This window comes from Phasianus colchicus, chromosome 7 (genome assembly GCF_987193195.1).
Source record: "Phasianus colchicus chromosome 7, bPhaCol1.hap1.1, whole genome shotgun sequence".
NCBI classification, from domain to species: Eukaryota; Metazoa; Chordata; class Aves; order Galliformes; family Phasianidae; genus Phasianus; species Phasianus colchicus.
This window is the reverse complement of record NC_143442.1, coordinates 27617994-27641021: the sequence shown is the minus strand read 5'-3', so window position 1 is coordinate 27641021 and position 23028 is coordinate 27617994. Positions and strand designations below refer to the sequence as shown.

General features: G+C 34.3%; 1 protein-coding gene across 3 annotated transcripts in view; it reads right to left on the bottom strand.

The window, feature by feature from the left end:
• DNAH7 (dynein axonemal heavy chain 7) overlaps window positions 1-23028 on the bottom strand; it is a 99015-nt gene that overhangs the window by 54011 nt on the left and 21976 nt on the right. For all 3 annotated transcript variants that reach the window (XM_031601139.2, XM_090144281.1, XM_090144282.1), the window contains exons 16-30: window positions 22199-22345; window positions 20925-21610; window positions 18384-18570; window positions 14415-14608; window positions 13408-13606; window positions 11169-11309; window positions 7847-8059; window positions 6426-6535; window positions 5831-5999; window positions 4429-4531; window positions 4181-4308; window positions 2761-2973; window positions 1710-1808; window positions 934-1182; window positions 10-159 (exon numbers count right to left, since the gene is read on the bottom strand). In XM_031601139.2, coding sequence (XP_031456999.2) covers window positions 10-159; window positions 934-1182; window positions 1710-1808; window positions 2761-2973; window positions 4181-4308; window positions 4429-4531; window positions 5831-5999; window positions 6426-6535; window positions 7847-8059; window positions 11169-11309; window positions 13408-13606; window positions 14415-14608; window positions 18384-18570; window positions 20925-21610; window positions 22199-22345 — 2988 coding nt within the window. The remainder of the gene's footprint in view (window positions 1-9; window positions 160-933; window positions 1183-1709; window positions 1809-2760; window positions 2974-4180; window positions 4309-4428; window positions 4532-5830; window positions 6000-6425; window positions 6536-7846; window positions 8060-11168; window positions 11310-13407; window positions 13607-14414; window positions 14609-18383; window positions 18571-20924; window positions 21611-22198; window positions 22346-23028) is intronic.

Here is a 23028-nt window from a genome sequence, read left to right as displayed (position 1 = left end):
TGCGCTTACTTGAGAAGAAGCAAATGCTCTGAAACTCACTGCTAGGATGCCATCTGACCATTCATGTGAAACTGGATCAAACTGTCCATATAGCTGACCCATTGTTACAGATTTGGGATTTAAAACTGTGATCTGAACTTTGTTTTCTTCCATCAGCCCCTATAGGTACAAAAGTGTTAACATTAAACATTTGTTATATCATATGTTTTAGTTTGAATTTTACATATATACTAAATCTTCATAAAACTTTTATCAGGTTAGAGAAGGAAAGATATCATAAATATTACATTTCAAAGATGGAATACAAGTGCATCAAGACAAATCTCCCAACTTTATCGCATGTAACTGGAAGTATAATTTCAATACTGAACAGTGGCTTGATATATAAAAATGGATTTTATTTAATTTAAATGTTAGTGAATAGGACATTAGGCAGTCAGTTAAGATACCCAAGAACTATCCTTATACTTGCAGGGATGAAAACAGGTCAAGTCCTGTCTTTGTTTCATTTATCCCATGTTTAGCAAAGGAATAAGTATGACCATCATGGTAAATTTCTGAGATTGACATCAAAACACTACTACAAGGAGGTTGTTTTTTTTTTTTATTTGGTTGTGTTTTGTTTTTACTTAAACCATGCTAATTTTATTTTTTATCAACTTCAACTGATTCTTTTCTTGTCTCCTTGTGATTAAAGATGACATGTAATATTGAACAAATTAGAGATTAGGTGGGTAAAAACCACTTGAGGAATGAATCTTCCTTAAGTTTGAAAGAACAGCTTCTCAATCAAATTCTTTTCAGTTTTCCCTTATGCTTGCCTAGAGATCCCTGGAGTAAATTCTCTATTTTGTACAAACACAAAAATATTTTTTTTTAAATTTGTTTGAAAATAGATTTCACAAGAAATACTTATAAAATGTGTCTAGATACCTTCTCGCATATGTCCCCCAGTGCTCCTGCCAGAACCCGATATGCACAAGTTTTTCCACCAAAGGGCTCTCCAACTATCATAAAGCCGTGACGCACAATCATCATCTCATATATCTGCAGGATCTTCATAGTAAATACGTCAGTCATTTGCAAATTCATAGCAACACAGTTTGTTTTGATGGCTTCCAACAGGTCATTGTAGTCTGGTTTTGGCAGCCTCACACCAGGAAACAAATCAGAGGTAATACCCTATTCAAACAATTAATTGAAAAGCATACTTATTTGCACTGTCATTAGGTTTGAAACTAATGCAATCAATCATTTGTCCTTTAGGCAAACTAATATTTTGATGAAAATAAAATAATTATGAATGTCACATAACATTATCTGAGCCAAAAGTTCTTAATTTATTACTGATATTTATTTCAAGAGCCTTTTTCATGTTTATGTATGTATACGGGATTAATTACCTAATTGATCAGCTTCTATCAAACTACTTTACAAAACATACTTTTAGAAAGCGAAAAAAGCTTTTTCCTTTCTCTCTCAATAACCAAAAACTAGTTAACAGAAATATAAACAGTAGACCCATACGGTCAGTGTATTTGCTATGAAGGAACAGCTAAGACTGTTTAAAAATAATTAGGGGCTAAACTGAAGTATTTGGACTACAACTCTGATAAATCTGTTATATAATATTAACATTTTTAACAAGTTGTTTTATTTTTTTTTAACATTAGTGAAAATACTTTTTTGTTAGTTTGTTTGTTTTTTACCTCAAAAAGTGGTAAATCATGAGACAAGAATTTAGGCAGGTTGACATCCGTAATGGATCTAAGCAGCAAAATTTCTTCATCTTCCAATGGATATTTCAGCTAAAGAAGATATTAAATAGCATTACGTCATTCGTTTTAGAAACCCAATGTTAAACACCTATTTGATTGAACAGCTCCTCTTGTGCATCTGTGTAATTATTTTTTGCACGTTCAGGTCCACAAACAATAGGATACATTCTGGATGTACGTTTATACTTTGATATCAGGGTGTTTTACAGTAGCTTTCTATATTCAAGCCAACCGAACTTTATTTTATGCCCAGTTACAAGTATTATTATGAACCGCACTTTTTTCTAAACCGTTAAATTCTTGCTTTTTAATGTGTTTATTTTCTTCATAAAAAGAACAAGTTTTCCCTGTTTTGAGGTAAATCTTTTGCTTTCAAAATGGAAAGTCTAAAAGATTGCATAGAGATATGTTCACCAGCAGGACATATGCATCTTTTTGCCATGATATTATTTACTTTTTTGCTTCAGTTTCTTTTGCTGGTAGTGCGCTGGGGTTTTTTTTTGTTGCTTTTTTTTTCTTTTTTTTGGGGGAGGAGATGGGGAGGGTTTTGATGTCATTTGTTCATAATGCACATCAAAATAAAATACTGTATCCTAAACAGTTTTTCTTAAAAAGTGGAGAGAAACTGGAGACACACTTGGCAGTCAAGCCAGTGCGCTAATGGAAGGTGTTAACATACGGCAAAAGCACCTAAGGGTGTGAAGAAAATAATTCACTAAATCTGCACTGAACTAGATTTCTTGAAAGATAATCAACACACTTCATGGGCTTGCCCATCACCAACCACCATTAAGTTGGTGATCAAATCATGAACTTCTTAAATTCTCCTGGTTTGCACCCTAAAACATACCCCTTTCATTTTAATGTTCATCACTGAGTGTGTACTTGCCATTATACAGAATTGTGTACCTTTTATCATGAAAGAGCTACACTACTGAGTAAGTTTCTGGGTAACAAAAAAAAAAATTAAGAAATCATTTACCTTCAGGTTGCCAGCAGCAGTAAGTACTGACTTCACAGCCCTCATTCCATAATCATAATGGTGCTGGGACGACAACTGCTCAGAACACAGACGGTATGTAGCTACGATTTTTACAGACAGAGGTCGTGCAGAAACAAAACCACAAGAATACAGAACTATCTCTGCAATCATGGCATAATCAGGAACCATCATAGCTACTGTTCTAAAGAGAGCCTATTAAGTACAGAAATGAAAAAAATCACACATCATTATATACAACTTTTTCTGCAATTACTTAAAACACGTTTCCATTATTTCCTTAATAAAGCAGGAGCCAATTAAAGTTAACTGCCATTATTATGTCTACACTGTAAAATTTTATAAGTTTTCCCTAACTGTTAAGCAGTACTTTACAATTATGACAATTCATGCTTACAGTTCTTCTTCATTCAAGATTAACAACAAAAAAAAATTACAACACACAAAATGCCACAAGCTTTAGAAGGAATAGGGAGTGCAATTCAAGTACCATAAACAAGGTGCTGCATCAGACTCAACTACTAGCATTGTTTAGCTGTAGCCAGTGCTTCAATTTTACCATATTTTAACCGAACACGTATCAGAATAGTTTCAAAAAGATAAAAGTTTTGTTGCTTTTCATAATTCATCAACAAGTTTTCCAAATTATCCTTTTTCACTTATAGAATTAATGTTTTTGAACCCTCTATTCATAGTATGTGTTAATGAGTAAACTTCCCAAACGGTTCTGAGAATGTTCATACATTATCAATTTATCAATTTATACATTATCAACTTATCAGTATCTGTGCTCAGATTTATTTTCTTGCTATGGACATATGACAACTGTATTTAAGGGGTAAGAAAGAATGTAGCACTCTTGTAACAATCACTCAATAACGAACTTACAGAAGACAGAAATCTCTAACATTGAAAACACTGCAAATCCCATCAGATGTTACCTTGATTCTTGGTCAGAAGTAAAAAGAAATTAGTCAAAGATCAATTTTTGATTCAGCATTAAGATATCACTTTTTATAAACTGTGAAGTGTTCCTTTTATTCTCTGAACTTTCAGGCACGTAGTAAAGAAACATTAAGCTTCTGTTGTTTGTTGTTTTTTTTTTTTTTTTTTTTTTTTAAATCAGTTGGGTTTTTTTAATCCTGACAGACTGATAAACCTTAAATCACTCAACAATTTCCCAACATATTTAAATTTAGATTATTTCTATTGTTAAATCTAATTTACTTTAATAACTTCTTTTTCAGAGATTATTTTTATGCTAATGTAATATAAACAAACAGTTTAAAAGACTTGAAAGGTAACTGATATTAAATATTCTTAATTTTTTTATTTGAGCTTTTTTTTTTTTCCACTTTCTGTGTTAACTATTAAAAAGATTAAAATGCCAAATGTACAATACCTTAAGATTGTCAGGAAGCTCTGAACGTCCAGCATAACCAGGATTCATGGTAATGAAGACAGCACACGTAGGGTTAAGTTTCAATTCAGTTCCTTCGAATACTAATATTTCAGATCCTGAATTAATGCCTGTAAAGGAAAAAAAAAAGAAACAAAACCACACTGCTGTCATTGTTAGACTTTTTTTTCCCCCCCATCTCTAGTCTTCGTCATATGTAAAACAAAGTTATAATTAACATAACAGTTTACCTCTTTGGATTGTAAAAATCTGCTGAGCAACCACAGAAAGCACTTCCAAATCAATTCTGTTGAATTCATCAAAGCAAGCCCACGCTCCACAAGATAACAATCCCTAGAAGAGACAGGCATCATATTAATTGATTGGTGCCCATTTATTTTGAACATATCAATGTTGAACAAAACAATTCAGTAACGAGAAAAAGATTTACTGTGCAAAGACAGAACTTATATCCATGATTTAGGGCACTAAGGTCTACTTAAACTCACTCTAAATAGCAGAAATCACCAAAAAGAATTACAGATATTTAAGAAGTTTGCTTAGGGAAAAAGACACAAAACTTGTACCATGTAAACTGAAATCCTGTTTCCATAGGCAAAGTGCTATGAAATACATACATTTTGCATGTTTTACCTTTCATGTCAGCATTTTGGAACTGGACAAGGGGGAAACCTAAACAGGCCTCCAAAAAACCTACTCAGTCTTTTTTTTTCATGTCTATACCTGATGGGGGTTACAACGACAAGAGGCAACGTAAGGAATTCTGCAGGGTTAAAATTAACCATTTTGTTTACAGTAGGAACAAAAATGACCTTCTTCTAACAACATATTACAGCATGACATGTTACCCAAAGTATAACTGAAGAGCAATTCGCTTTTCCTACAGTTCTCCTTGATTTATAGTTCTTTTTTCTATATGTTCCCTAAATGCCACTGTACTGTCTCTGCTATACGTATAGTGTCTAGACAGAATCTTGTGATTTGGTAACGGTTGTCCTACAGATTCCTATTTAAGACACAGAATTTTGCTTTAATTGTTTTACAGGTAAAAAAAAAAAATTGCTTTGCTTATTTGTTTGAATTTCTCTCATGTCAAATCTTGAAGCCATGCCATGCAGTTCTGTCACTTAACACAAATGGGAAGAATAATACCAGAGCAAAAAAGCAGAATTGCTCTATTTTTGTACCATTCCAGTTAGGAATAGGATACAGTTTGGGACTGCACAGATACCATTCAGAATATATTTTCATAATACAGAGCTGTCTACTCAGGCCAATAGCAATATAAATACACTTGATTTGTTTAATACAATGGTTCTTGCTAGTTTATTTAGAGTTTAAATTAAATCCCAAACCCCCTAAATTTGCAATCAGCTACTAAAAATGTATTCATTTAAATGGCATCTATGTTATCTATATCGAACAAATAAAATCATTATGGTATGTTCCATTTCTAAAGCACAGAGAAAACACTTTGCTATTTCAGGTGGATTCTTAGGAGAAGACAGACCTATATGTACAATACTAGCATTATATAGTGGCCTAGAAGTGGAAGAAGTTACACTTCAATTACAAAGGCAAATAAAATATTTTCACATAATTTAAAACATGACCCTCAAGACTTTTCCAAACCTTAAAGAATTTTCCCAACGCAATGTAATCCAATCCATCAGAACAATTGAAAACCACACACTGCTTAGCTACAGCCTTTGCTAAATCCTTTGTCGTTTCTGTTTTTCCAGTTCCTGCAGGACCTTCAGGAGCACCTCCAAGATGTAGATGTAGTGCACCAAATAGGGTTCTGAAAAGAAAAGAAAAAAAAAATTGTAACAATTTTATGCTATTCTTCTAGCTGCTCCAACTTCTCCCAGAAACTCTTAAAACTTGTTTAATGTCTAAACTTTCTTCAGGTTGTACAGTTTGCGTGCTCCTGGTAGCTGTAGAGATGCTTTAAGTTTATTGAAAGTTAAAAAAAAAAAAAACAAAAACAACACCATAGCTTACTGCTTATTATCCATTTATCACTAACCACAGTGTTACAAAAGATTAAATTTATTAGAAATTTAAATTAAGTATTCACACAGGATGAATTCTAATCAATTAAAACACTTCTAATTATGCCTATTCGACCAAAGATACAATCCTGGAGTCATCCAATTTAGGACTAAAATATCTCAACTAAGTAGATTCTTGCAAGCACAGAACATTTAGTAACAAGTGCTTTTACCTGTAGCATCTGTCTGTAAGTGGAGTAATAACCAGCCTAGGTGTATTGCCAAGATATTCATATCCATATCTCAGTCCAGCATTGATCATTCTTGTTTGAAGATGTCCTTCCTAAGAAAATAAGGCACTGACTTTATAGGTGAAATGATTACACAAAGAGAAAAGACAACACAATATTCCTCAACTTTGTAAATGAGCACAACCCTTTTAAAACAATTGGTGCAAAACAATTGCTCTGAGACAGCCCGTGATTCAATTAAACAAAAATATCACCATTTAAGAGATAGTGAAGTATGAACACAAAACCATTTTTCCATTAACTTCTATCGAGAAAAAATCCTACTAACCATATTGCTGAGTAAAACAGTCTTGTTTAGCTACTTAGAAAGATGAAGGTCTTTCTCAAAGAGAAACAGAAGTAACTGTATCTCAGAATTGCAGGAAGGTTGAGGCTGGAAGGGACTTCAGTCTATCATTCTAAACCAACCTCTCTTCTCCGTCCCCCAGAGCAGACCAAGCAGGCTTGTATCCAGACGGCTTTTAAATATCTCCAGAGCAGAAGACTCAACAGTCTCTCTGGGCAACCTGTTCTAGAGCTCAGTCATCCTCACAATGAAGAGCATTTTCCCTGTGTTCAGTCAGAACTTCCTGAGTTTCAGTTTCTGCCCATATCTCATCCTATTACTGAGCACACACTGAGGACAGTCTGACCCCATCCTCTTGTCATCCTCCATTCAGATACTTATGTACATCGATCAGATCTCCCCAAGCCTTCTACGAGCTGAACAGGCCGAATTCCTTCAGCCATTCCTCTTATCAGAGATGCTCCAGTCCCATAAATACTTTAGCAGCACTTCACTAGACTTGCTCCAGGAGCTCCAATGGCCAGTAGCTGAATTTATAGTCAACTTGATGACTCTAATATGGCAACGCAATATATTTTAATTTTAGGTGCAATGGCTTCTGTACAATGGGAAATGTTGTCTTGACAAATGCAAATATACTGTATACTACCACCACGCAGTATAAAGGTTACTATTTTTCCAAGTAATACATAAAGCAATATTGACATCAGATTAAAATCCTTAGTTGTCATCTAAGCCATTTTATACTCTTCAGAAACAACAGTAATAAATAGTGTTAATAATAAAAATTAGTCTTTGAACAACAGCAATCTCTCCTGCAGATTCAGCCAACGTTCTGAGATTAGCAATGATGAGAAAGGGATTTTAATTAAAAACTGATTGTAGTTGGCTACTGGACACGTTAGTTAGCAATCCACAGAATTATCAGTTAAAGGTATATTCTTATCAGTAGAAATTATCACATCACAGTAACTATTCTCTGTGTCAGCAAGCAAGCAGAAATCGAAAAGCTATGAATGGAAATTATCTTCTAACAGGATTCAGAGGTCTCACTTACCTCCCAGTAGTATCTAAGCTGACTTAGCCATTCAAAGTCATTCTCATCTTTGATTTTCTTGCTTACTAGAGATGCAAGAACATCCCTAGCATGAACATCAAGCACAACAAGTGCTCCAAGTGTCACACGATTCTGCTTAGACAGCTTTCCTCGCACCAAGGTGACAATGTCCTCTATCTGTTTATTATTCTGTTCCAGAAAATCCTCTAGTGCCTGGGAAAATTTTTACAAGTTAGGTAACTGCAGGTTTAGTCTAAGGCATGAGGATTTTTTCCTTATATTACTCTTCTTTTTCTTTATCAAAATATTCTCACTATTACAATAGTAAACTGTCATTCACAGACATCGTTCAACAGGGCTTTTATCTGTTTGATTCTGGTTTTTTAATGTTACAGAACAATACATGGAGACATCAATGACACATCTCAGGAAACAAAACAGCATAACTTATTTCGTCCTGAAATACATGAATTACTCCTTAGCTTTTTGTAAATTTCACATTAAGAAAATGAAAATGACACATTTTAAGGACTGGCTTATATGTATACAATATATTTTCTATGCTTAAGGAACATCACAGTACTAGAAAGAAATTAAGTTCTACAGTAGTTGGAACAACCTGGTTACAATCCTTTTCGTTCTCATAGGTTGTGGTAAATCGGAAAAGTTCAATTTAAGAAAAGCACTTATATCAATTCTGAGAAGGGAGAAGTGATAATTTCACTAAACTGAAATTAAAAAGAAAGACATTGGAACCTGGAAATTGTTAGTTTGCCACTTAGACATCCGTATCTTCTGCACTAAAATGCATGCTCTTTCAGGAAGCTGCATTCACTGAAGGTCCACAGTAAGCTTGATTGCTCTGAATCCTCACAGAAAAGTCAGAAATTTCTGCTATTTGTCTGAAGAAATCATCTGTTTCAGATTTTTCTCCACACTAGAATGTTGTTCATCTTCACATACTCTGGCAGTGGTAACCACCAATGAATTTTTCTTATTTTGATATCTCTCACCCCAGATAATTATTTCCCAACACGAAGCTTGATTAAATCATCTGCTTAGAATTACTTATTACTGAATATAAAGAAGCAACCAAAGTTTAAAATCACTTCAATTTCATGAGTTGCTTCAAAAGTTCCAATCAAGCAGCATTCAAAACACATCACCCAAGTCAGGGATAAAAACCCCTTGGCTTACCACCAAGCTTTCCAAGCTTTCACCAAGCAAACTTGTAAAAACCTACATATTAGTATGTTCTTATCTCCCATTTCAGTATCGCTCTTTACTACTGCACTTCTGACTATATACTCCACTGAAAATGAAAGTGGTCCACAAAATATTACTCTGTAAATTTATCAAACAGTTTTGTTTCTATACATCTTACCTCACTATCTGTTTTAATAAAAAACTTGTACCTTTATACAGTTATCTGTAGGAAACAACTAAAAAATGTTGAAAAGAATCCTGTGTGTATGCATGTGTATATGAGTAAATTTTTAATCATAATAAGTGACTTAAATGAGACTGGTATCCTGTCCCAGAAAACACTGAAGAGCTTCTGTTAAAAAAAAAAAAAAAGTGTTTTGTCACCATGTGCACAGAGTGCCTTTGATGTCAGCAAAAAAAATGCTGTAGGCAGGATACCATTTATTTTGACCAGGATAAAGCTGCGTCATGCAGAATGCCTCTCATGCGGTCAGTGACTGTCTGTCATGTTTTGTATGCTTTAGTACAAAATAGAAATGGTACAGATAAAGAATTTTGATTGTTCTGAGACTGAGGGTTCTCCTTGTCAAAGATTGGTGACAGACTGTTAGGAGGTGCAAACCTCCTCCCAGTCCTTCACTAAATACAAGTCTCTTTCTCCAGCAAAATGGAGAATCTTGGGCTGGGGCCAGATGGGCAGAACTACCAGCACAAAAGAATTTGACTAAAGCCTACAGAAATGACAGGTTTCCCTGAATATCCAGGTATAGGAAAGACTTAACATACACAGCAAAAGAGCCTTGTTTAGGCTCAGAATTCCGTAACAAACATGCCCCAACCAAAAAAATGAATTTAATCATTCCTTAACTTCTTACTTTTATTCACTAACAATCTCATTAAGATGATGCTGGCTTCAAAATCTCTGGATTTTATGCTGGATTTAAAATCTCTAAGGTTAGAATTTTTGTTTCTCCCTCCTGAAAGACTTTCACAAAGAGAAGATAAATGGTGCAGTATGTAGAAACTTTCCTTTTTTCCCGAGAGAACTGAGGATCTCCTTTACTACTACAAAAACAAATTCTTTTTAAATCTTTTTCAAGTCTTCCAGTCCATTGCAAGACTTATTCCTTGTATTAGAAATACTGTTCTCTTCTTCCTTCAGCTCTGTCCCCTCAGAAGCTTTTTTTTTACCTTGTCTATATGACAAATAAAGCTTCTTGAAATGCCCACTATCATCAGAAGCCATTGCTTCCACTTGCGAATAAGTGGCATTCTATGGCCTTGAAATACTCCTCCATATATAGACTAAAGAGTAGATTTAAGTTTGTGTTTGTGTTATAACTCAGCTATATATGAACAGCAAGAACCCCAAAACAAATACTGCAGATGTTTCTCCAGTTGATACCATCACATTGCAAAAACAGGCAAGAGAAAGTATAATGAAGTGTCAAATATACTAGTTTATGTAAATCCTGATGCCCCTTTCTCTCCTAACATCAGAGAATGAAAATCTAGTTGCCTCAGACGATAATGCATATCTAGCAACAATTCTGGAACATTTCCAAATATAACAAGTAATAGCAATCCTTACTGATAAAACAGAGGAAGGATTTTGCAAAACACATATCCTGAATCTTAATTCAATGCCTTAGGTACCTTTCTTCTCACTACCTAGCAAATGAGTAATATGTTCTGTATCAATCATGCATTCATTGTTTGACCAGAGTGAAGATGGTGCTTATCTTCTGCTAGTCCTAGCCGATATTTAGAAAAAGTACTGAACGTGTTGGAAGCTAAGCTAAGTTACAGAAACTACCTATGCTAGTTAATAGTATCTGAATACACCAATGACCTGTTTTCACAAAAACATATAACATACATGTTAAGCTATACAGAATGTATTCTGGTAGTGTGCCAGAGCATGCCTACATTCAAAAGAAAATATTAACTTCGAAATCTTCAAGAATCACAGCTCAAGTGTACCTTCAAAGTAGGTATTAAAAAGATTAATCATTACACTGAGTAGCTACTCATTCAAAAAAGATAACTAAAGGTTGGATTCATCGCTGCGTTACATCAATTTGACAAAATTTAAATATGCAATGAATATTCTTACCTTCTGGCCATTTCTAATAGACATCTCCACCTGCATTGTCCAGAAAGTTTGGGATACACAAAGAACTGTTTGTCCAGGCCACTCTCGTACCCAGTCAACACGTGGAGTTTTGGGATAAGCTTCAATTGCATCCTGAATGACCTATATAGGATAGAAGCATGTTGTAGCCACATATGAAAATAAGTAATGTTTAGCTTTAGAATTTAGGTTAGGTTGCAGTACTAAGAATTAAAAATAAATCAGCCTCAACTTTAACTCTATGACACTGACAGCCTGCAAGAAAATCCCTCCAAGATTAAAAAAATGAAAATGTAATAACATGAACCAAGTGCTCACAAAAAATTTCTGAGAACTAATTTCACAACACGTTCAGGCCACTGGAAACATAAAATTTTCTACCTCCATCTATAATGAAACTAGAAAACAAGTGCAAATACAGTTTAGTTAGAACAAACAACCCAAACTGAAAAGTCTTTTTAAGATACAGTTATTCTGCTATAAATTCAGAGCTTTTAACTTTGCAGTTCGTATTATTTAAACTTATATCTAACTTGATGTATATTTTCTAATAACAGAATGATAAATCTGGTAATTACACCACTCAAGGATAATCCCAATGAAATGAAAACTTAGGAAAATCTTTCAGTCCCTAACATTTTGTATTTTTTTCTTCCTCCCATTAACAAAACTAAGTAAGAGTAAGGCAAAAGCTTCAGAAAATTTAGATGTCTCCTCAGAAAATCAGTGTAACACTAAACTTGGATGAAAATCTGCTCTATGTCCTGCACTTCCAAGTCTCTTTACTTTTAACAATTTATACACAGGATAGCACAATTAACCCATTACGAAAAAAATGTATCTGTATTGACACCACAACTGCATAAATATACATGTTTCAGATCATTATAAGAGTTTAAAAATCAAGAGTGAATGCAGACAAATGGTGCTCAACCATTTCTTACTTATATGCACCAACCAGGTGAATTTATTCACTTCTATTTCCTGATACGCCATTAGTATAATTAAACCGTTATACTGTACAACAGCATCAGAAGTGTGTACATTTGATTACCTCACTTGACATCGAAGAGAAACAAAGAAAATGACAAAGATAGCTAAATGTATGACATGATGATGTGATCTTGTGAATACTCGAATAATACAATCTGAAAAGAGTTCAGAATCTTGATTAAGGTAGTCAGAATTACGAGGAACGTTAAAAGGAGTATTAAAAAAATAAGGGCATACTTTCATACGAATCTTGTCCTTTAATACCACACCAAGCGTAGAACAATCTCTGACAAAAGAATCCTTGGGTCAAATGTTTTTCATTTTTAAGAAATTTAGAGCATTATAAATCCAGAAAACTGATATCAGATTAGTTGTTGTTTACTGTTTGTTTGGTTTTTTTTTTTAAAGGTATAATCTTAATAGACTGAATTCATGGTTTTAATGTTCATGCTGTGCAAAGAATAAAAAATGAGTCCCGTATACGTGAATGTTAACAGAAGAAATCAAGGCTAAATGACAATAGCCTAAGAAATAATTAAATAACTTCATTTGGAAATGAGATCCAGAAATACTGAAAGCAAATATGCCTAAATACATCAATACTTGGAAGTACTGCTTATAATCACTGATAAAGGACAAATCAAATTGCAGTTGAAGTGACATGTAATCAAGGTGGCTTTCTACCTCCAGAAAATATTATGCTTAAATGCCTTAATTCAACAGACTACTTGATATGTGCTTAACTTTACGCATGAGTTTCCATGAACTTTACTGCTTATGCCTCCCAACACTCCAACACCAGGACAAAATACTACAGAACCATTTAAGTTGGAAAAGACCTTTAAGATCAAGTCCAATCACCTACCTAACTACCAAGTCTACTAATGCTAAACCACATCCCACAGCACCACAGACACAGTTCTTAAATGCTACCAGGGATGCAGAATACATCACTGTCCTGGGCAGCCTATTCCAATGCATTACCCCTCTTTCTACGAAAAAATTCTCCCTGATATCCAATCCAAACCTCCTCTGGCACAACTTGAGGCTGTTTCCTTGCATTCTATGAGCCATTTTCTCATGTCCTAAACATAGCTGTTTTTGTGCTGGACACACAACACAACTGCCACAACTAAGTACTTTCAATCTTTAAACAGCTACACATCGATCACCTTGCTATTTTTTTCATACGTCAGAGAATAAAAATAAAAGCGTTATGATTTGTTACCTTGTGGACACACTTCAGCATAGCTGCCTCCAGTTCAACGAGCCATCTTTCAACTTGACCTCTAGCTTCAGAGGTTGAAATGGTCTGCGTGAGTTTCACAGTCTCTCCTTCACTACTTTTAATGTGTGTAATATCTAACACATCAGTAAAAACCACTCTTGCAATTCCTTCGAAACACTTTTTCAGGTGAGGTTGTACTCTAGAAAGCAAAACTAGTATTAAACAGCTTCTGACAATGTTTCCTTTCCAATCTTAGAAAAGTAGCTCTAACTTTTCAAAAGAAAAAAAAAACTTTTGAAGAAATTAAAGGTCATTTTAAGCTTATTAATAAAATTATTATCCTCGACAACAGTTCTTTTGTGTTACACCTAGAAGATGCCCACTGCACGACTCTGTGAGGACCAATTAAAGATGTACAATATTACTCATGTTTTCTGTAATATATAAGCTAAAAAAGACAAATAGGAATCCTTTCTTTAACAGTTAATCCACCTCAAGTTCATAAAGTTTCATTATTTATACCTTTCCACAAAAGCGTAGTAGACATTAATGAATAAAACAACCCTGTTAATTACACTGCATTAATATTTCTTAGTGATGACAAGATTGTTTATTATTTTTATTCTTATCCTTGCATGGCCTTGCACTGGACACTATCAGATCTGAACAATGGGAATAAAACTGTAGTGTATGGATCCTACCTGAATTTCAATTTTCCACTGGGATAAAAAACAACACAATATGCTAATTTAACTTTGAATTATTAATTGGACTCTTGAATTTTCCAAAAAACTGCGTACAGAAAGGTTACTAGTTTAGAAAACAAAGAAGAATTCAACTAGTTACATTAAAAATCACTCTGCATTTACCTAATACAAAATCCAACCTAGTATATTCTTAACGCCATAGTTGTCAGTGGGGAAAAAAAAAAGTTATAGAGAAACAATATGGCAACCCTGTCTGCACGCACAACGAGTCACAAATGCATCTATTAAGTACTACTGTACCGGGTCGGATCTTTGGTCTCTGAAAGAATCTCAAGGAGTTCATCATTAGATAAAAAAAAGAATCTGGGGAAAAACAGGCGCTTCTTCTCTAGGTATTCATTAAGTCCCTTGAGAATTATCTCCAGAAATTCATTGCACTTCTTCAGTTTTTCCAACATCTTCTCTATTGTTATCACTGCCATCACATGTTTGTCCTGAAAAAGAAATTAAACCAGATAAAAACATTCATGTGTATTCACACAGCAAAGCAGTAAAAGTCTTGAGCAAAATTAAACTTTATTTCATACTTTTCTTTACTCTGTAATTGCCAGAATTACAATTTATAATCTTCAGTTTCTGGCTTCACTGGAAAAACAGGCAGTCAGCATTAAACTACATTTGCTATTTCTGAAAACAATTTTCAAAACATAATCAATTCGTCAGAGTGATTCCTGTCATTTTGTTGAATCAACAGCAATGTACCCCATACTCATACCTATATAATTAAGAAAAATGAACCAGCAAAAGATTGTGATGGATTTTTAAGTTTACTTGTATGGCAACAATACTGACACATTTTATCCAGTAATCTATAAAATTTCAATGTAAAAAAAAAAATGATCTCTTTTCTCATGTAAAATACTTCTATACACAAAATCCTGAATTGAGATGGCAAAATTGCAAGTAGGCAGCTCTGCTATTGTCTATAGGACTTCAGTACTAACATTAACTAGTCATATGCTCTGAAAAAGACATCCTCTTATCCTAATGTTTACTAACTAAAGACATCTTTAAAGATTTTTGCTAATATGGAGTTATAGATTCTTTAGAAGTATCACAAATTCTAGTTTTATTTTTTACGATAGCACCGGAATAACATGTACTAAGATACACTGCTTGATAAACAGTTCCTTATATTTTTACACTGAGTAGATAACACACATCTCTTAGCTACTGCCTTTCAAATTAACACCTTCAGTGAAAAGAACATATGTACTTAAAAAAAAAAAAAAACATATTGCGTGAATTGAAAGTTGTATCAATTAAATCAAAAAAAAAAAAAAAAAAAAAAAGGTTTTGCAAACAACCTGAAGATTATCAAGCTAAAATGCAAGTTTGAAAGAAATACAGTTGTCCAAACATCAAACCCTGGCATTTAATTGTGACCTATCAATTTACAGCCTAATTTCCAATGCCTTTTTTAAGCCACTCACCAAGTATGGAATTTCTGTAGCAAAATGAGAGACATTTCCAAGTAGGAAATCCAGATTTGCAGACAGTGGAAGTCAGACCAAACAAATGTTTCTACTTAGATCCTGTGTGGGCACGAGTTCACGTATGACTGAATTTATTCTAGCACTGTGCTGTTCAGGCCCATACTGGTATATGACCTGATTCGCTAACCATTCAACTGATTCTTGTTGCAATACATAAACTTCTACAAAATCCCAGGAAAGGAAGGTGAAGTGATCAGTCTTGGAACATAATTCAATAGCTTTCCCTTTACCAACTGCATTTCTCTGGAATTTGATTGAGGCCACGGAAGAGAAGGAAACAGAGTAACTAGAAATCTTAGACTCTGCTCTATCCAGTGAGTATAAGAACTCCTGGCTGTAGAATAATGCACCAGTAAAAATCAAAGATGCAGCCAAACTATTTCCAGTAGGAGCAGTTTCGTCACAAAACAGAATGTCTCATTCAAAAAAAAAGTTCCTGATGGGGCTTGCAGAATTACACACTATCACAGTACAGAAGGGTTGGTCGTGCTGCAGTGACAGATGAAGACAGACAAGACAAACTTCTGTGCAAAGGCCAGAATGTATCTATGAGAAATTAATTCCTCACAGAGCAACAATGCATCTCTGATCTACCATCCTGACTGCTGTTCAGCTTCAATTCGGAGCATTCAGTAACAAATTCCAAACTCAGCTACAGTTCAAAAACTCGTAACGTTCTGAAATGATTTGCAGTTTGCATTTAGCTTTGGTTCAATTCCCTGCTCATAATGCAAATATGTTTCTAATCTACCAAAAACAAATAAACAACAACAAACATAACTGTATGCTTATCTAATCAATCCTCATAGGTTGTGCTCCTCCAACATAATAAGCAATATCCTCTTGAACATGAAATACATTTACCTTCTGTTACTTCCCTCTAGCATCATACTAAAACAGAACAAAGTAAATTGAGTACTTATATTTCTCATCTATACATAGATAATTAATCTGTCAGCATGCAAATGCAGTTAATCATCTGTTTTATAAAACACGTTGTAATGCATAACTGGTGCAACAGAAAAAGGAATTGCTTCCTTTCTTAGCATGTTTGTAAGTGCAGCTGGTGGAGAAAATCAAAGCCATGTTGCCAGCACCAGAAACAGATTCTTTCTGTTTGGTTATTCTTTCGTATGGAAAAAAAAAGGTAAGTGAGGGGAAAAAAAACCAAACATTTTGCTTCTCAACACATAATTCCTATTTACAGCTCTGCTAAGGCGTGGAGGAGAAAAAGGGAATGCCCCTATCCTGAGTCATTCAAAACTTCAGTTCTGTTTTTTATCGATTCGAGGAAAAAAAAACTGTGTCACAAAAACTATAAATGAAGTGTATGAAAACAATTCTAGTACCCATCTAAGAGGACATTACTAACTCCAGTTTTCAAATATCATTTTTAACATATCACAGGCTGTAGCCTTGAATTTCTTTCTTTGCTTTCTTCCTCAAAAGAAATACAAATGCTTCTGTATTCTAGTTTTTGTGTGATCATTTTTTTAAATTTATTTATTTAAGACAAGCAGAAAATAAATCCTTTAATCCTCATTAATGCTTTGCTTAAATTCAGTAGTTTTAATGAATTGCTGATAAATGATTATTTAAGTTGGTGAGGGGTAGCTAAGGAAATAAAGTAAGCATTTTTATCCCTCTCACAATTTTATTATACAGCCAAATATAAATGTAAAAAAAAAAAAAGCACACTGAAGTTTGCATTATTACTTAAGACCATTCATACTGACTGAGAAACAATATTTAAGACATAAAACGGAAACAGCGTATTTGTGGAAATAGAGTGCCATCTACTGGAACAAGGCCCACTTGTTTAGAGAAAGTAAGTTCTGTTTCATTAAACTACTCTTTTGACATTTATAAATCCCTGCAGAAACAAAAAAATATTGTTTTTTTTTTTTTTTTTTACCAGTGATAAGATATATCACATTCAAAAATAATTTAGAATTGATTAGCACCAAATATTTCAACTAGAAGACATTCTTTAAAAAGATAATTGAGCAGACACAACATTTACAAATATATTGCTCAACACAGCTCTGAAATTCTTGCCTTTTTATTATTACTGTTTTTACCTGATTCTTCCCTAGAATGAATACTGCTGATTTCACATTAGCTTGTTAAGTTTCTGATTTTTCTTCTACATTAGAAGATGGAAAAAAGAAAGAGCATGAGGGGCACGGCTAAGGGAGAAGAGAGTGTACATGCAGCAGGAAAGAAAGGATGAGAAAAAAACTAATCTAAAATTTAACTGGAGCCTGGAACTACTTGAAGTGCAATCAAAGAACAAATCAGAACAAAAATAAAACAGCAACCAACCAACAGAAAACACCACAGACCCAAGCTCTTCTCCATAGAGACAACTGGACAAGAAGGAGCAACAGGTACAGATATTTGCTTGGGGCATTCAGCTTAGACATTACAAAGCACAGCATCAAAGTCTCTGGAGGTTATCTCCAAAGATTCCCTGTCCTTGGAAGTTTGTGGCTGGCTTGATCTAGTGCTGGCAAGCACTCCACTTTGAACCCCAGTGATCCCTCCCGAGCAGTGCTTCTGTGATTCAATATGAAACAATTCTACAAAATCATTTTTAAAAGAATCTAAGAAACGGGGCTAAGAAACAGAAAACTGATTACTGTGCTACCAGAAGCAATTTTCTAGTACGTACTATAGATTCAACCCACATTCTTAAGTCATAGACACTTACCTGAAAAACTGATCTCATCAAGTCTTTCCATGTTTTAAAAACAGTATTGAATTGTCTGCTTTCCTCAGGCATCTGAGCCATGATGTCAGGAGAACTGAAAATTGGCTCCAAATAAAGCCAAGTAGCCTGAACCTTCAGCCATTCATCCAGGATGTCCTGCGCTAACAACAGCTTTCCTTCCCATTCCCTGTGAAACAGTACAAGTTCAAATGCACGAACTGATGCTACCAGACCATTCCTCCCACACTGCTAAGACCTTTTTGACAACTTGCATATTCAGCAGGCGTAAGTTTTAATATTGCAACGGAATATCTCATTCATCTAGCCTGGTTTCCTGCATTAACAAGTCCACACTTGTTTCTGCAACAGGATCATCTGTGTGTTTTTAAACTATATATTTTTTGTAAGATTGACTGTAGGATTTCATAGACTAAATTAGTAAGAAGACTAACAGCATCAGCAAATAAACAGAGCACGCACTTTAGCATGTAGTATGTATGGACAAGTTCAATTCAGAGAAACTGAGTATTTAGTCAGGTTATTGGCATACACAAAAGCCCAGATTGCTATGTCTAACGGTGTGCTAGGTGCAAAAGAAAGCCATGAAAGTAACATAATCTTGAAAATTAAGTCATTAACATGTAGATATTGTCCTAGGAAGGCATTTAGTCTCACTTAAAAGAATTCAAGTAATAAATAGCTAATAAGGCACTTAAAGCATTACTTATCATTTCTGAATTCAAATTCCCAATGTGTACGTTGAACATTTTTGTTGCTAAGACTCCACCAATATTATTGCACATCAATATATGTACACAATTCTATTATTCAAGAGTTATTCCATCTTTAGTCATTTATCAATTTTCTGAGTCTTTTCAATTTTTCTGCACTATTTACAATCATTAATAGCATAATTTGATAATTTTCACTATCTCACCAGTATCACATGGTACAGACATGGTGTTATCAATTCTCTGATGTCATCAGTATTTCTAATTCCCTGACACAGACAATTTGAAATAATTATTTGTAAAAACAGCACATCATTTTGCAATTCTCATATCACTGGGCAGTGCAGATAGAAATATTTTTAAAAAGCATGCTGTTGAAATACGTATCGTACAAAACAATACACTAATTTTCTCAACAAGACCATCATACAAGGGCTGCAGAGAATTCAGTAAAATTATACATGCGAAAATATACTGCCTAATTCACCCATTTACCTGCTACAGATTGTAACCAAGAGCTACTCTTCCATGTACCTTCTCCACACCCTAAGTCCCTCTTTCATCTCCTAGGCATTGGCATTTGTATATCGTGTATAGTGATCTTACTTTTACCAAAGGCAGAGAAAAATGCAGCTTTCAAAGAGGAAGGTTATTTTGTCATATCAAAATTTTAACCAAGGAATTTGGAAAACTTTCAGGCAGGAATCCAGAATTCTACGTGCTTCTTGGGCTATTGAGAAAGCAACAACTCTGTAATCACCTAGATCTCAAATATAGAAGTTATTGTTATACTTTGTAGTATCACAAATTCCACCGATTAAAAAAAAAATTAACTTTAAAAAATTAAATATAAAAAAAGAGCATCAAAACTTGGATGAAACTACCATAGTGTGTTTACTCTTTTCCTAAACACAGTTTATAGTTAAACAGGTAAAGACAACCATTTTACATTAGTAAGGAATATTCACTAAATATTTTATACTACAGTGCAGTTGTAATAAGAAAATTAGTACTAATCGGAATGTATATGCATATATGCATAAGTGTGCATACATGCTTCTTACGTGCTGAAATCCGAAATTGCTTTTCTGGATGCTAATGTGAGTTTGGAAGTACTTATAGAGCTAGATAATTATAGTCAAACTTTAGATGAAAGATCTTATTCTTCCACAATATGGCTATGTTTGAGAAATTCATGAAGCAAGTAAAGGATTTATTAAGACAAAAATCACATTAAAAACAGTGCTCAGAGATACAGAATTTTTAACATGTTAAGCTATGTTTTGGACCTCAAGTTTCTTTTAGAATGAAGAATATCTTCCATTCCTTCCCTAGAATTTGTCTTGTTTTAATTTTTCTGTGTCTCCTTTAAAAAAGGCTAACATTTTTAATTAACATTTGAATGAATGGCTAAAAGATTCAGCAGCTTTAAAATGTATGCAGAAAGGATAATCTAGATTTTTTAGTTCACAATTTTTCCTTCTCTAATTCAAATTTAAACTATTTGGTTAAACAAAAGCAATGTTACAATATCTGCTGCCTTCAGTACCAGAGCACGTCAAATACGTTTGTTTGTGGCCTCTCCAATGCATTGGCACTTTTAATCAGATGTAAAAAACATGCTTAATAGTAAATAATGCTTTCTTTGACACAGACAAAAGCCTTAGCCCTTTAAGATGAGATTACTTCACTGCTTAAGGAGGACAAAAACAAGTGAATGCCCTATATTCTTAGTTAACCAGAATCTATCATTTCTTCTAGGCAAGATCACTTAGTGACTTTCTATTGGAAAATAAAACAGAAAGCTTACCTTATCCTCTTTTCATAATGCTTAATGAATTGAGAGCCTCTCATAGTCTGAGTTTTAACAATGTGATCATCCAGTAACAACTGAATATCATCTACAGATGACAAAATATGGGTTCCTGTTTCTCTGTAGGCAAGAAGAGTGAACTCCATTTGATCCCATTCAGAAATCATTTTTGTTAAAGCTTTCTCAAGTGAATACTCTTTGCTTGCTGTTTCACTGATCGTTTCAAATTGTTCTTGGAATGGTTCAAGGTGCAAATTTATGTAAGTCAAAAGATTTGAGTCTTCAGAAGGAGCCAGAGGGAAACCAGCAATTTTTGACATTTCTTCCCAGTGCCTTTCTTGCAATCCAGGATTGCAAATCACCTGAATTAGAGGAATGTGGCACTTGAATTCCTCTACTTTTGATTTAACCTGCCGTGTTAGTGCTAAAGCACTTGGAGAATTGTGGAAAGTTTTTTCTAGCTTATACAATCCATGCCAGTAGTTTCCTACATCTGCCTCTACTTTGTCTGGATCCACTTCCTTAAATGACCCCTCTGTCCAGCTTTCGTGCTTTCTGTTGAATTCAACAGTCATTTCATAGAGACGTAGATAAGGAGCAAGAACATTCCGGATTGTTTTGTGCTGAGGGTACTGAGATACTGGCCAGCCAAATGACTCTTCTTCTGCATTAAATTGATCAATCTGTTGAGAGAGAATAGAAGCATGAAATATAAACCTAGCTCTACGTACTATCAAGTCCTTGTCATGGTTATTAGAGAGGCTGTCTAGTATCTTCAACAAGCTTCAAACTATGTTTTGAGTTACTAAACTAGTCAATTATTCATCTGCTGGCACTGACTGCAGTTGAAGCAATCCTTCTGATAGCTCAACATATATGCTTATCAATAGAGGAGTACAGCCAGAAGTTTAAAACAGTACCCGGACATTACTCTATAATTTGCATCAGTACAGAGGTGATAACAGACAGTAGGTAACAACAAGCATCAGAATTTATACTTTACAGAACATAGATCCATGCAAACCTACACAAACTTAATCCACTTTTCCTCTATGCAAAGTACTATACTGTTCAGATCATATAGCAACAATTAATTATGTACAGTAAACTTTGTTTAAACTGTAAATTGCGTACAATGTTTCAGAGATGAATAAGGAATGATTTTGCTACATATCAGTAACTGTGTTACTAATTAAACTCTTGGCTCTGAAAACACAAATGTTAAACCTTGCAATTCAAACTATCGGACTAGTTTAGACTACAACCTGTACCTTTTCAGCAGCAAGATCCAACTTTGCTTTTAGCGCTTGAGCCTTCTTCAAATATCTGTTGACTTCTTGAACATCTCCTAATGTGCTAAGTTCTTCAGTCTGCTTAAAATAGCTTTTCAGGTCCTCCACAAATTGTTCACGCCGTATCTAATTGAAGCACGTGAAGAAAAAAAAAATCACGATCAAATTAAACTTCTGTATAAGGGAGGAATAACAAATAATTTTGATTTCACTTTATTAGGATACTTCACACTTGCAGACACCCAGCATATGAGATTTTTAGTATCTGTTCCTCTCACATTACAGAATTTGACTTGAATCTTACTATTAGCTGCAGTGACTTATTGGGTTAAATGACAGAAGTGATTTTAGTTTCCCCTCTGCTATGCCATAGAATATAGTCAGACACAGAAATTTCAGCTGTGATGAACGTAGCTGGTAGGCAGATAATATAAAGCTAAACTGAAGTAGCTAGTGTACCACAGATTGATAAGCAATAATAGGATTACCTTAATCAAATGACAGCTAAAGCTAAACATTTCCATAAGACATAAGTGTATCTTGTCTTAAAGCCAAACGGTTCAAGGACCGATGTTTTCCTCATATATGCCACTTGACCACAGACATGTCATAGCAGGTATCAGTAGTGGTCAGTGTCTGAAACCAAGCATCAGACCATGCAAAGCAATAACCTGTTCCAAGGTAACACAGTGCATGCTGCACGTTTATTTGTAATACAAAAAAAAAAAACAAAAACTTAGAAGCTCCTTCTTTGAACATACCTCATAAACACAGAAACTCACTATCTCAAAATATTTACTGTCTAAGAC